The 16,604-nt window shown below is 36.2% G+C and overlaps 1 protein-coding gene across 2 annotated transcripts in view; it reads right to left on the bottom strand.

The window, feature by feature from the left end:
* Positions 1–16,604, bottom strand: part of LOC107679871 (regulator of G-protein signaling 12-like) — a 51,548-nt gene that overhangs the window by 30,401 nt on the left and 4,543 nt on the right. For both annotated transcript variants that reach the window (XM_016475585.1, XM_016475586.1), the window contains exon 3: positions 7,367–7,477. In XM_016475585.1, coding sequence (XP_016331071.1) covers positions 7,367–7,477 — 111 coding nt within the window. The remainder of the gene's footprint in view (positions 1–7,366; positions 7,478–16,604) is intronic.

The raw sequence follows: 16,604 nt of genomic DNA, 5'->3' as shown, positions 1-16,604 counted from the left end.
TCCAAAAGAGGACGATATCCGCTTCGTCATGCCTAGAGCTGATCCGTGCTGGTCGCTGAGGGAATACAACAACTTAGCGCTGTGGATCACCGGATCGGCTTTCACCGTGGACGAAGCGGAGTCCAGCCCGGGGTCGTCACATGTGGTCGCCGCAAGCTAGTGCTGGGCGGTATACCAGTTCATACAGAATACAGGTGTTTATTTTTGTTATAATATGAATTTTTTAAATACCGCAATACCGGTGTAAGCGCTTAAACAACGTTTGGAATGCGACACTGTTTGAAAGGGGTCCCTTTTCACTGTTGCACTGGTTTTTCAGACCAATGAGCTTTGTAAATATCGACGCGTTTCAGAAAGGCGGGGCATAGAGGAGAAACAATAATGTACAGTATGTGGAAAATAATGTTTTTTTTAACCTTAAACAGCATAAACACATTTCATTGCATCAAATATACAAAATAATGTTCTTTTTAGCAACATCATATGACCCCTTTAAGACTCTCAAAGTGATTCAGAAGAAATCAACGCAATTATTCAACACATTGCCTTGAACATACAGCACTGATCCAATTACTCATACATGATCAAGTCCACAAATTTGAACCAACTTGCCTGTCACAAAGTTGGTTAACCCATTTAATTCTATCAGTTTTTATTCATAAAGCTCTAAAAATCTTACTGACTGATGTTTTAGTGCATTTCCTGCAAATATGGAAAAAATAAAGGGTCTCAATTAAAAATGTGCAGTTTCACATGGTTAGTGCAAATTGTCACATGACCAGAGCTGTTTAATTCCTGTTTGCACCATGAGAAGATGATGACTGCATAAAAGCTCCAAAAGAAAAGGCTAGTAAAGTATGTTAACATAAAGATATGACAAAGATTTTTGGTCCACATCATCTTTAAGGTGTCTAGTATTAATATATGAATTTACAATTTTTTAAGTTTTGTTGAGTGCTGTCATAGAATAAGTAAACATGGTGATGGTAACAATTGTGACCAGTGGGATAACAGTGAATTTAGGTATACTGGCTGGACATATAAATCAAATTGCAGTTGTTAGTGAAAACTGCACTACAATGTTGCAATGACAAAATATTGCACTAAATTAAAAGTTCAAATGTATTTTATCTCAGTATTCCTATCAGTGTTGTACAAGGGTTTTTATGCATAATAGTAACCCTAGAATGTGATCAAACAGTTTAAAATAGCTGGGCTGAGATATATAACAATTTTTATGACTGCTGACATATGTTAATTCAGTATACACATTATCCCACCGGTCACAATTGTGACCGACCATAGAATATAATTTTTACACACTTTTCCAAAATAAAATTTCAAAAAATAATTATTGAATATTTCAAAGGGCTACTAATGACACATCATCTGGATATTTTCATGTCTGAAAAAAATTGGAATTAAACGGGTTAAGCAAAGCCTGCATACAACATATCTTATTATGCCAATTTCAGTGCCACTCGTGCCGTTGAACTGTTGTATAAACACAATATGACACTCATAGCCATGCAATATCACTGTATATTGGCACGCTGTGATTACCTATGGCCAAATCACAGCCGTGCCGATATTAAGCCATATCACACTACTATTCGTGTAATACTGTTATAAAAATAATATTGTAAAAATATTGTAAATCTTAGCCCCTTTCACAAAGTAATACCAGTAAATTGCCATAAAATTACCGGAATGACTTTACCGGTAAATTCAAAATTGCGCTGTTCACACAGACAACGGTGTTCCGTCTTTTTTCCAGTAAAGCACCATTCACACATCGGTTTTAAATTGCCAGCCAAAGCGCGAAAGCGGATTTAAATTCAGCAGTTGATGACGTGACGCACTGAAAGTTCTAATCACACCGGTGTGATCGTACGCTTCAGGGACCAGCCAAGACTGATCACACCGGTGTGATCGTACGCGTTAAAGGGTTAAGATAAGTCATGTCACTCGGAGGCCATGTTTGAAACAACTCTTGGGCATGCAAGTGCAACTCCTATGTCTTTGAATGGGGAAGCATAAAATTCTCCAAAACTGTTCAAACTTATGATTGGATTTCATATTTGAAATCACCAGAGAAATCTGACAACAACAGTATCATAAATTTTGTTTCTTTTGCTCAAATTTTTTGGGCTAGATCAGCCAGTGCACATGCGCAGTCCTAAGCGCACATCTCAGAACGCTGACTGTTTCTATAGCAACCGGGACTTCTAACGGCAGCTGCAGTGACGTGCTGATTAGCGATTGGCTCTTTCATTCAGAAGGCAGGGCTTCCTGCGTTGAGCGGCCATATTGAGCGTTGCATTTTTCCCCATTCAAAACTATACGAGTGACACATCTTGGGTATTCTATAGTCTTTGCTATAACATATCATATTGCCTATAACATGCTCTCACACGTTTATTATTTTAACATTTTGGGAGGAGTAAAATTAGCATATGTGGTTTCAACAACTAGATGCATTTACACTTGTCCAGTTTCGTCTGGAATGCAGCCCAGACTACCTCCTGAAGTGGTTTGAGCGATCGGATTTAAATGCATCTAGAAAACGTTTCGGAGGGCTTTTACACCTTGTCTTTTCACAAACGGATAGCTATCCGATCAGAGAAAATGCATGAAGTGACTAGGTGTAAACAGGCCCTTTGTGTCAAATGTTCACATGCAGCTTCTTTTGGCCCAGAGACATCGCATTACAAACACAGCGCAGAGTAAACGCATAATCTGCGTCAGAATGTTATGATTGGCCCGGAGTAGACGTCTATGTCAGCACGTCCTGACCTTGTACGTGCTCATACCGGTAATTTTCATTCTGCATTCACACACAGCAGAATTCTAGCAATTTACTGGTAATGTTACAACTTCTCGTACAATTTTTTTTAGTATTTTTAAAAGGGGCCTGTTCACACATGATCTCTTTACGGCAATTTACTGGTAATTTTCTAGTAAAGTCTCTGTGTGAAAGGGGCTATTGTATCAGGTAAAAACTGTGAGCAAAAAAAAATATTTAAAAAAAAATGTCATCTTTATTTATTATCTGGTAAATCACAAACTAATGGAAAAGCCATGTAAATCCATTGCTTAAAAAGAGTGGGAATCTTGGAAAAACCTTCAGTTCTTAAAACCTCCTGAAATTTATTTTATAGAAACTATAGGAGAGTCTGGTCTTCCAATATTGTTTTGAACAATGGGGGCCTTGGAGTCAAAACAATGTCCCTGCTCTAAATGGTGGCAGTTTGATGACATCAGCCAAGAAGTCATACTGAAGCAAAATTATTTGTTTCTTATAAGATTATGAAGATCAAAATTCATTTATTTACTAATGATACATTATAAGGCCAAATATGTGCATTTCAAGTTTAATTCCGGAGTCAGTCAATCTCCGGAGTGCCATTCAGCCTAAATTATCCATGTAAAATGAGTTTGTATTTAAAAATAAATCGTATTCGTGACTTTCAACAATAGTCACAATCAGTTTTGAATGGGGGGTGGAATCTGTTGGCTCAGTGAGCAAACTGAAGGCTGGAAAGGCTGGCGTGATGTCACACAGTGTCTGTGGGCATGAAGAGAAATGACATCTCACCGGGTAAACACTCGCTGACAAGATAACTGCATAGCTCGCTTTCTCTTACATGATAGGCCAGCCAGAGGAAATATGTGTGTGTTCTGGAGAAGCTGGTAATTAGTGCCTTTCCTGATGTTGTTTGTGTATGTTCATCTCAGAGCTTGAGAGTGTGTGTCACAGCATTTAAGGACAGTATTCAATTAGCATGTAATTTAAGAGTGTGTATGCACGTTCATGCCTCACTGCAGAGAGTGTGTGAGTTTGTAGCAGAATCCCTGCTAACGAGAAGAATGCTGCTCAATGCTCATTAGCACACACACACACACTCTCACACTAATTACTGTGCTGCTTCACAAAGCGAGCTCTGTTCACACACAAGTGCTGCCACCCTGTATATGTGCAGCTCTGAGAAAAGAGACGAAGCTACCGGAAGACGAGGTAAAGAGATGAGAGGAAACTGAAGAGAGAGAGACTCCAAGAAAATAATGAAAGCATGAGGAAAAAATATAAAACAGTCACATTTAACCTTCTTTTCAATCTATAGCATTATCACAGTTTCTGTATTAACTATCAAGGCTTTTCTTAGCATTTGTACAGCGCAGATGATAAACACCCTGATTTTAAGAGCTTAAAACAGTTGTTTTCTCTCTTCCTCACTCAATACAACCCACTTTATGCAATCAGGCGAGTGTTTGTTCCAGCCACTAACTGGAGGAAGCATTTCATTCTTTTATCTTATCATGCCTGATCAACAGTGTGACTGTCCCGTCAGAGTGGCACGGAGACTCATTTTCATGCTATGTGACTCAGCTAGGATTCCTGCTCTTTAAAAGTGCAAAGTTTTGATCATGAAATGAACATGAGACCAAAAGAGTAACAGTTTTCTGGGATCAGTTACTTATTTATTGACTGATCATTTACATTTACATTTAATATTGTTATATTTAATATTGTTTAATATTATGTTATATTTAACATTATATATTAAATAGGAAATTATTTTTTTAATTATTTCACTAATTTTAATGTATTTTTTATCAAATAAATGCAGTCTTGGTGAGCATAAGAGACTACTTTCAAATACATTTAAACATCTTACCGACCTCATACTTTTGAACAGTATTATAAATTATTACAGTTTTAACTATATTTTTACATTTATGCATATGGAAGAGGTTTTATCCAAAGCTACCTACAATGCATTTACATAGTGCTGGCAATGACAAATGCATGGGTTTAATTCCCAGGGAATACATGAAATAATTAAAAATACCTTGAATGCAATGTCAGTGGTTTTGCACAAAAGCATCTGGCAATTGCATAAATGTATATGTGTCTTTTCATGGAAACTGAAACCAAGATTTTTGCAATGATATAGCTATGGCCCCTCCTTATATAGCCGTAACTAATGGAGTGTGTTAAGAAACAAAATAAAATTTCCATAGACTGCAGTAAATGACCAAAGATGTGTGCTATTAAATTGACACTATTTTGTGTCACATTTTAAATGGGTTTCAATTCTAATTAGAAAATTAGCTCAAATTTACTTTAAAGTCAGTGATGCATTTTAATTATTAATAGAACTTGAAAAATTGGAACTAATTAATTTAATTCATTTTCATTATTGGCTATTATTGCAATACTTATTTAATGTTCTTTATTGGCTATTCTCATTTTAAAATTACGGCAATAAATGAAAGACTGGACTGGAAGCAAATCACCTATAAATTCTCCTTTTTTTCCTTTTCTTTAACATGGTAAAATTCATACAATGTTGAAGACAAATTCAAAATGACCAATCTATCAAAATGCAACATAATTTAATAGAATAATTTAAAAACTGAACAATTAACTTCAGTTACATGTAAAGGAGACATATTATGCCCTTTTTTACAATATGTAATATAAGTCTCAGGTGTCCCCAGAATGTAACTGAAGTTTCAGCTCAAAATACCACACAAATTATTAAGTATATCATTTTGAAAATGCCTATTTTGAGTGGAAGCAGAAACACGCTGTTTTTCGTCCATGTCTCTTTAAATGCAAATGAGCTGCTGCTCCCCGCCCCCTTTTCCAGAATAGAGCTGTGCCATTACAGTTCGTACCTGCTAAAAACATCTGTTTTGGTTCTGATTATCATGTTTATCGCGCTGAAATCATGTGTTTTAAACCATATTAGTTTAAACTTCTGATATACGGTTTTCCGAGTGCACACATCCGAAGCACACGTACAGAAAGCGGCTGTCACACAGCATGTGAGTACTAAACTAAGTTCTCTTTCACACACAAGTTTACGTTAAAAACACACATGAGTTACAAAAACAGTCGATTATGTCTGCGAAGGTAAACAGCTGGGAAATAAATTGCATGTTTATTTTAGATCTGTGTGGCAGCAGCAATATATAGTAAATTAACTCTAAATAGTGTTCTGTGCTCGTCATTGCAGCCAAAGACAGTTAGCATGTTTTGCTCAAACTTTCACCATGGCATTAGAACTGGACTGGTACACCGTTGTTGCTTGCGAAATCAAAATGATGACGCCATGGGTGGAAACTTGCAGATTAAGGGGCGGTAATATTATAATGAGATCCCTTTGCAACGTCACCAAGGGAGCGAAATCAGACGTGCTAATTTTTTCAGACCCTTGCAGAAAATGGCTTACCAAAACAAAGTTACTGGGTTAATCTTTTTCACCTTTCCTTGGTTGGAAAAGGATGGAAAAGTCAGATTTTCATGATATGTCACCTTTAAGTGTTTAAATCTATGTGATTTTTTTTACCCGTTTTATTTTTGGCAACTTTTACCCATCAACCTCCATTATTTAGGAGTGGAGCGGAATAAGTTAAATACTTAAGGGTTAAATTCATGGGTCCAGTTCAAAGATTTTCTGGGTAGAAACCCATTCCTTACTCAGTACTCAGTCATCATGCTATACCAAGGAGGACTTTAGTTTTATAATGGATAACTTTGTGAATGTTAAGCACAGATTGATGTTCATTTAAAATATGTTAACATTTTAAAAAATAATGATTTTTCAAACAGGTTGCCAAATCACTACTATTTGTCAAGCAATGTTTTCATACCACCACAGATCCACAGTGTTTACACTTTTCACAAAAAACAACACATGAATGTTTCACTTATTGTTTTATGCACAAATTAAGTTGGAATAGTAGAAAATATGTCAAAAAAACACACACACACTTCAGCTTTAATGTTCCAAATTAAGCCTCTAATTACACACACAAAAAAAGATAAAACTATAATAACCACTGGCATGCTGGCTATCAGGATAGATTGAGATGTGATGTGCTGTCAGTTTTTTTGTGCCCCCAAGCTCTTCCATCTGAAAATTACACCATCCATGTTTCACCGTCTCCTCCGTTGCCATGGCAATCTGCCATCACCACACTTGTGCGAGCATCACACGACACGTGGATGCACTCTGTCTTTGAATGCTGGGGCTAAAATTAAACTCACGTGTGTGAGTGTGACCACAGCCATTAATACACTAGAATACCCTCGCTGCGGTGTCAAACCTGCTCTACAGGCACACAGCTGTCGTTCCGTGAATAAGGGCCCTAGAGTTCATGCACTCCAGAGGGTTACTTGTGTTTGTTTGTTTCAGTGTGCATGCATGTCTCTGAATTACTGCGTAGATCACTCATTCCTTATGTAATCATTCCCAACCCTCCGAGTGATAGGATCGGAATGCTGAGAAGTTTGAGAATGCAATGTAGGGACACCTTCCTGAGGAGAAAAAGAAAAGCATTTGGGGAACCTTACCTCAAGGTCATCAAGTGAGCGAGCCATACTGAGACGCTTGGAACGTCCAAAAGATCGTCTGCCAGAGGAACGCTGAGGAAAACCCATAGTGATGCCTTTAAATCTTCCACCCTGTGAGAAACAGAGAGAAAGACATTAGTAACATACACAAGACCAACATTGTTACAATGCAAAAGTCCTTATGATACAATGTGTATTGCAATTCATTAAACGTTTCAATCGTCTTTGTACTGGCAAACCACGTGTAACCATGTGTCCCCCAGAAATGTCTAGGAATTTGCAAATGTCTTAGTTGAAGAGTGGGGTAACATCTCACGGCAAGAACTGTCAAATCTGGTGCGCTCTGTGAGGGTGAGATGCACTGTAAGCAGCTGGTGGCCACACCAGATTCTGACAGCTACTTTTCATATTCACTTACTTCAGGAACTTATCATTCTATTTCTGTTCATCAAATGTCTGTGAATCCCATTGAATTTATGTCTCAGTTGTTGAACATTTAATGTAAATACAAATATTTACACATTAAAGGGTTACTTCACCCCAAAATGAAAATGTTGTCATTAATCACTTACCCCCATGTCGTTCCAAACCCGTAATAGCTTCGTTCGTCTTCGGAACACAATTTAAGATATTTTGGATGAAAACCGGGAGGCTTGTGACTGTAAGCAGCGTACACTCTTCTGTGTCAGCCGCGCTGCGCGGATGCGCTGTTTTCGTTCAAATCAAAGTGTAAATACACGTAGAAAAAAAACGTATCCTTGTGTCGCGGCTGACACAGAATAGCGTACACAGTTTGCATTCAGCGGATATTCTCCAAAAAGGCGCTACGGTGATGCAGAGAGACACAGAGGATACAAATTGTTGAATAAAGTCGTTATTTTTGTTTTCTTCGCGTACAAAAAAGTATTCTCGTCGCTTCATAACGTTACGGTTGAACCACTGATGGCAGGTGGACTATTCTGACAATGTCTTCCATACTTTTCTGGACCTTGACAGTGTAATTTACTTGGCAGTCAATGGGACAGTCACAAGCCTCCCGGTAAAGCCAGCAAATAGTTTGGAATAAATAAGATTTTATTACAGTAAAAACAGAAGTAATGTAAAATATTATTACAGTTTAAAATAACTTTTCTATTTGAATATATTTTAAAAAGTCATTTATTTGATGACAATACAGTCTTCAGTGTCACATGATCCTTCAAAAATAACTCTATTATGCTGCTTTGGTGCTTAATTATTAATAGTGGTTCCATGTTGAACATTTTTTTTACTGCTTAATATATTTGTAAAAACTGAGATACATTTTATTTCAGGATTCTTTGATAAATAAACTAGTGATAAATACTTATTTGAACAAATGCCTAAAACTTGGTATTATGAGCACTTCCTGTGTCTGTTTGCCTCTTTAAGAAGAATCGCTTTATGTATTCCCCAATTGTAAGTCGCTTTGGACAAAAGTGTCGGCAAAATGACTAAATGACTAAATGAATGACTAAATGACTAGTGTTGTAGTCAAGACCACCTAAATCGAGATCAAGTCAAGACCAGAGTGTGTTGAGACCAAAACATGACCAAGACCAAGGCAAGGAGAGATCGAGTCAAGACCAAGATCAAGACAGCACTTTTCAAATTCATCTAGGCTACTACTGACTGAGAAATGTCTTGATAAAATAATAAAAATTCAATTACACTATAATTACAATTGCATAAATGTTATTTGATTAAAGTTTTAAATATAAAACTTTTGAATATAGAAATGTGACAAATAAAACAATACTTTTAAATATTAAATACCATCACATTAGCAAATCAGTATATTGGAATGATTTCTGAAGGATCCTGTGACTGAAGAGTACTGGCTGCGGAAAATTCAACAATAAATTACATCATAAAACATATGCAAATGCTATTTTAAATGATTATTTATTATAAAAGTTTATTTTAAATCACTTTTAAATATAATGTTTTAAGTTCACTCATGATCATTCATCAGACTTCTACATTTGCGTTCATCCTTAGTTCTGCACACACAAGTCTGGTGGACAGTCTTAATCCCAGCTCATAATCATATCACAGTGTCCGTCTACCGAAACAGTCTCCTGAGAAATAGAAGTGATAAGCGCTTTGTCTCCCTCTCTCTATTTTTGAAAAGGACAACAACATTTCTTATCCACTCCACGTGTGAAATACACAGAGGAGCCAGTAAACAACTCTCCTCTCGCTGTTTGTTTTCATGATGAGAGGAACGTTTGGCGATAGATATTGTTTGAGGATCACATGAACAGACACATGGGGAAATGTGCTCTTGTGTGTGTAAAATTTTACCACGTAAAGGATACTTTTGTCACTAATGTGATTTTTATAAGAGGATTTCCTAACAACACAACTTAAGTTAAATATGACATTTGTGTCACTAGCTGCACTGCACAGTATTGCCAAAATAACAAGATTTGTATAATTTTCTTAAAGAAAATTTGTGTTTGTAATGCTTGCATGTGTAAAACTCACAACTGCCACTACTGCAACTGACTTAAGTACTTTTTTCAGTGTAAAGGTACAGTCACATTAGCAAACTTTCAGTAAAACTTCATATGCAAAATAGGTCTACTGTCAATAGTGTAGCGATGTATTAAGCACAGCTCACATAGAATACAGCAAATTTGTATGACCAATTTGAACCTGTAATCCACGTTGGGAAATCTTTTACACTCACATGAAATTCCAGACTGGGATTCCAATTGAAATTACTGGATTTTGCCAATGAAAACTCACTAAACAATGGAAAATTTGACTGCACCTTAAAGTGAAAACCCAAGTGAAAATCATTTACTAACCCATGAAATCCATGACTTTCTTTCTTTAGATGATTTAGATCAGAGATGGGCAATGGCGGCCCGCAGTGTCTTTTAGTACGGCCCGCTGGATCATTCTGTCATGCATTTCTTTTTGCCAAATGCATGACAGAAATGTTTGCACTGGACTATGTTCATATAAGGTTTTCCGCGGGTCCTTAAAACGTCTTCAGTTAAATTGTTTACATTTAAGGCCATGCAAACTCTTAAATGGTACAAAAAGTCTCAGTTATAAGAGGTCTTTGGGGACGGAAAGACAAGAATTGCTATATGGATTAATATGACGATTAAACTTCAAAAGGCTACGATTTCACTGAATAAACTTGAGCGCTGCACGTCAGCTTTGTGTACTGCGGTTACCGGGGAAAGCACTATATGCACAGTTCCGAAAGTGAAACCTGCTGGCAGAGAACGAATTTGCTTTTTCAGTAAGCCCATCTGCTATTTTTGCTACATATTTTTAAATGTGAACCAGTGGATCGACAAAAAGCTAATGCATTATAAAAGTCTAAACAATTAAGACACTAATATATATATATATATATATATATGTGTGTGTGTGTGTTATTTTATATAATAATTAATTGATAATAATTGTTTAAATTAATATAATAATTGATACTTTTGACTCATCCCTTTTCTTAAAAATTGTTTAAAGGCTGAAATGTGAAGTGCAGATCTTAAAAAGGTCTTTAAAGGTCTTAAATTTGATTTTAAAAGTCCTGCAGATACCAGGTTATTTTATGGTACCATTTGGAATAACTGTTTTTTTTTTTTTTTATTTGACCTCATGATTCTCATTTGCTCTGACATGCACTGTGAGCTGTAAGGTCTTATATAGACAGGTGTGTGGCTTTCCTAATCAAGTCCAATCAGTATAATCAAACACAGCTGGACTCAAATGAAGGTGTAGAACCATCTCAAGGATGATCAGAAGAAATGGACAGCACCTGAGTTAAATATATGAGTGTCACAGCAAAGGGTCTGAATACTTAGGACCATGTGATATTTCAGTTTTTCTTTTTTAATAAATCTGCAAAAATGTCAACAATTCTGTGTTTTTCTGTCAATATGGGGTGCTGTGTGTACATTAATGAGGAAAAAAAATTAACTTAAATTATTTTAGCAAATGGCTGCAATATAACAAAGAGTGAAAAATTTAAGGGGGTCTGAATACTTTCCGTACCCACTGTATGTCCATATAATGCAGAGGATGAATCAATGTCTATTGAAGTGAAATATGTTTGTGTAAGGAGAATATAAATATTTATTTCATAATTTTTTTTAAGATAAACTATTTTAATATAAACAATTGCTTCCAACAAACAAGCCAGAAGACACTGATTCATTAAATGGAGTTGTATGGATTAACATCATGTTCACTTTGCAAAGCATCAACTCTGGGAATCCCCTTGCATTATGGACTCAAAGAGATGGATTATTTTGCTATAAATCTTTCTTTGTGTCCAAAAAAGTCATGTATATCTGGGATGGCATGAAGGTAAGTAAATGATGAGAGAATTTTCATTTACAAGTGGAGTATCCCTTTAAAGAGATTTTTTGCCCATTCTCTATGTACCAGGTGAAAGTAGTATGTCTGATTGCTATTAAACCGTAAGCACTCAAACAAAGCCTCATAGCAACAATATTTACACATTCTCTACACATTTAACTGGTATAAAAGAAAGTCTTGCAACAGAAAAAAAATACATCAGCATTAACCCTAATGCAGTCAGAAAGAAAGATCAACAGTGACGCTAGACAAAGAAACAGAAGGACGAATGTAAAATGATGGGAGAATTGGTAGTCAGGTGGTCAGACAGACTGATTAGAGGGATCATTTTCATAGGCTAAAGTTTAGAGGCTGATTGTGCAGATGACAAGAGCAGTGTAATCAAATGGCCTCCTGTGTTGCCTAGAAACGCAGCGAACTCTGTGTTCAGCCTCATCATTATGACACATCAAGTGATAACAAACATATGCACACACACACACAAATATGCCAACACAGGTGACTACAAGCACATGAGAGTCAGGGCAGTACATACTTCAGCTATGCACAAATGTGTCCGCATTTTAAAAGGATAGTTAAACCAAAAATTATAATTCTGTCAACATTTACTCACACTCATGTCATCCCAAACATGTTTGACATTCTTTCTTCTGCAGACACAAAATAATACATTTCGAAGAATGTTGGTAATCAAACAGTTTTGGTGACCATTGACTTTCAATTTAGGAAATTTCAAAGATTTCTCAAAATATTTTCTTTGTTTCCCTGGAGATAAGGTTCCCTTACAGAAAAAGCACATGAACTTCACATGTGCAATCACATGTTAAAATCACATGTGAAATATGTAAAACACACATGAAACATGTGGTTTTGGAATATTTGCATGGTTTAACACATGAACAAAAATGGACAATATGTGATCACATGGGTTTCACACATTTAGACCATGAAAATGTTCCAAAACCACATTTTTCATGTGTCTTTCACATATTTCACATGTGATTTTAACGTGATTGCACATGTGAAGTTCATGTGCTTTTTCTGTATAGAAAGATGGTGAGCGGGCCTACACAATGACAGAATTTTCATTTTTGGTGAAACATTTCTTTAAGGCTAACAAGACAGGACATTTACATAATATCTCTCTCAATCACACACACTCACAATGTGAATTTCAAGGCAAGCATGCAAAGACACGATCACACACACACACTTACATGACGCACATACCATAAAAAGAAAGCTCATAGAATCAGGAGAGAACAAATGATGTGTGCTATGGAAATAGATGAACACAGGTTTCTTAAAGAAAGGATATGAAAGTTAAGAACTGTAATGTGAAACAACTGAAGCGTAAAGCGACGTAAAGAGGAAAACAAAACAACAAATCAAACAAAAATTCAAAGAACACAAAGGTTTGCTCTTGTAGTGCAGCGAATAAATTCTGCATTCATTCCTGGTGTCTGGATACTAGACCCATATTGAGTTTCATTAAAAACACTATCGGTCATGTAACGGAGGAACAGGTTAGCCAGACATGAGTGACCGCCTCTTGATCACCCCAGTGGTTTCCATGGCAATTGAGCACCACAGCGTTGTGAATTAATCTAAAGAAATATCATGGACTAAACTACGTTCCTTGGGTAAATCTTGCGGGTGGTTGCTGAAAAGAAGCGTAGAGCTGTCAACATTGGTTTTGGAGAACAACACTAAATGTTCCAGATGTTAGCGGGAGCTGCTCTGTTTTGTGTGTAGCACTTGAATCCTAGGAGGAAAAAATGTTTTATTTATATACTTCAAAAGATTAATGATGAAGGGAAAGGCATAGAAACATGAGGCTCATATGACTATGCTTACATCAGCACAGCCTAAAGCTCTTTTTTAGGCTGCCAAAGAGCGAATGGTACAAGCTGAAAGGTCTCAAAGTGCATTCTGTCCTCTTTTTTATTTCATGACAGTTTCACCTATTGATTTATTCACCCCATAACTGAACTATTTACACTTTCCTTCTCTAGCTCTCTCTCCCCTCTTAGGGTGCAGTTGGGTCAGTCTTGGGGTTGAGATAACATCATGGATTCCTGTGGGGAGCAGGGATGTACTGTGCACTGCATAGACCTCTTAGACTTATCAGGGAGGAGCTATCTTTGAGGAGCTTTCTTTCCTGTTTACTTCATCCATGTTGGAATGACAAACCATAGCAAGAAATGTCACTATAAAAACATCTATCTGTTTATCTGTTTCATACCCATCGCAAAACTATCTTGTTCTCTGTAGGTCCATGAAGCAGATCTGCAAAAATCTATTATAGAATAATCCATCACACTATAAGATTACAACACAGCCACTGCAAATAAGTATTCATATAACCAACTGTTAAAGATCTCAATACTGAAAAACAATACCCAGTATGGATTATAACTGACATGACGACTGTTCTATACTGCTCTCCTCAAGTCTTGGCATGTCTTTTTCTAGCACATGATCAATAGTCATTGTAGGTAAGTAATTTACAAATAATATAAACCTGAAAATTAAACAAATTTTTCTTGTACACAGTACAGTGGGTCAATTTTGCAATTACTTTTAGCCAACTGCTGACAAGGTGATTTTTAGTGGATGTATGAAGTCAGCTGCATTTATTACATTAACTATGGATGACAACAAGAACGTGTCTAAACACTTTTCGTCTTTTCTTTGAACAATATCTATTGTATAATAATTTGGGGGAAAAATGTTTGTGCAATAAATGCAAATAAGTGACAAACAAATGAAAATATATTAAACATTTAAATAAAATATAAATAAAATGAAGCCAATTGGTTAGATATTTTGGTAACACTTTAGAGTAGGGAGCACATATTCACTATTAACTTTGCTTATTAGCATGCATATTACTAACAACATATTAATGCCTTATTCTGCATGACCATATTCAAGATCCCTTAACACTTCTCTCTGCATGACTACTAAACAACTACCTTACTATAAATAAGCAGTAATTAGGCATTTATTCAGGAGGTAACTCTTCATTAATAGTAAATACGTGTTCCCTATTCTAAAAGGTCACACTTTATTTTAAGGTCCAATTCTCACTACTTCCTATTAACTATGACTTTTGCCTCAATAACTCCTAATTTGCTGCTTATTAATAGTAAGGTAGTTGCTAAGTTTAGGTATGGGGTAGGATTAAGGGATCTAAAATATGGCCATGCAAAATAAGGCAATAATATCTGCTTTGTAAGTACTAATTAACAGCCAATATGCTAGTAATATGCATGCTAATAAGCAACTATAGGCCTAGTTAAAAGGCCTATAGTTGAACTGGTCCTTAAAGTGTTGCCATCTACTACAGTGTTACCAGTCATTTGTTTTAAAATCTAAAGTCATTTATACATACCACCTAAATGAATAATCATTTGAAAATGTAATTTAGTTTGGGAGGTAAAATGGACAAAGGAAAAGAATCATCATACAATATTGCAACAAGTATTTGACCTGTAACTGACACACAGAGAGTGGAACAGTGCCGCCTGTTGGTGAGTAAGAGATCAACTTATGCCCCAATGTGCATGCCAAGCAAATGTTAAGTTTGGTCTCTTTCATGATCTCACAAACAGACAAGAAATTTTAAACTAATATAATGAAAAGAACCACTGTGAATAGATCCCTATGCTTTGGGATTGTGCAGCTAATGCAGTAAAGAAAATTACAACTTCAAAACACCTTACATTAATTAACATAATTTATCAGCCTTATTCAGGTTGACTGTACACTATTAAAACTCATGCTGCCATGATACCTCACACCTCTTTATCAGGCATGGCTGCTGCCACCAGTGTGAGACAGACGTGGCATGGTCTCTATGTCAACAGCGCTCAACTAGAATGCTCCCATATCAATAATACAGCCTGGAATCACCTTAGCAACTACATTTAAGCATGCAGTTTTTATTACCTCAATAAAGCAGAGACTACATGGAGTATTTGTATTTTTAAATATTAATTTGTCACACTATTCAAATTAATTAGTGGAAAAATCTTAAAGAAATGCTACAGCATCCAAAAATACCACTTTTCCTTATGCACATTCAAAAATAAAATTGATGTTGATGTCCACATTATAAGCGGTGCTAGAATGAAACAAGCAGAGAATGAAAAACAATTCCTTCAAGCAGTGAACACAAGACCATTGATGTCTGACATGCCTTACTGTTTTTAGCAGACCCTGAAGCTATTGTCACAGATGATGCATATAACAGCTACAATACTATTCTGGGAAATCCAATCAATGTTGTCTGTTTTGTTGCTTTGGGCCTGTGGACATCTTTGGGCATGTTTGGGCCCTTTAGCTCCTGTGGAGCAGTTCTGGGGATTTACTTTATCTGAGAAACTGTGTTTTTAGAGATCTTAGTACTTCACAAATAGTCCAGCCAATAGTCTGCTGAAGAATATTGTAATTTCACCCTCATGTCAATCCAAACCTGTATGACTTTAATTTCATCTGTAGAACACAAAGTATCATATGGCTTCTGAAAACTTGGAATACATTGTGTGAGTCATCCGCAATACAAAAAAGATGGTTCTTTATAGGTTCTTTAAGCATAGTAACAGTTTTATTTACAAACATATCATCCCGACGAACCCTTTTGAAATGGTTCTTTGTGTTAGTGTTTTGAACATGCAAGTGCGACCATCTCTCTTCAGTTGAGGGTACTGCCCAAATTGTGAAGGGCTCATGCTATTTTGGCTTCAGAAACATAATTGCTTTTACTTAAACTAATGAAAGAGACACGATGGGCCAAAAGGGTTCTGCTATTGTTGCAGACCGAAGAACCCTAATCTGATACCCTTTAGAACCACTTTTCTTGAGAGTG

This window comes from Sinocyclocheilus anshuiensis, unplaced genomic scaffold (assembly GCF_001515605.1).
Source record: "Sinocyclocheilus anshuiensis isolate Anshui unplaced genomic scaffold, SAMN03320099.WGS_v1.1 scaffold788, whole genome shotgun sequence".
NCBI classification, from domain to species: domain Eukaryota; kingdom Metazoa; phylum Chordata; class Actinopteri; order Cypriniformes; family Cyprinidae; genus Sinocyclocheilus; species Sinocyclocheilus anshuiensis.
Note: the sequence above shows the minus strand (reverse complement) of the source record. Positions and strands in the feature narration are given on the sequence as shown.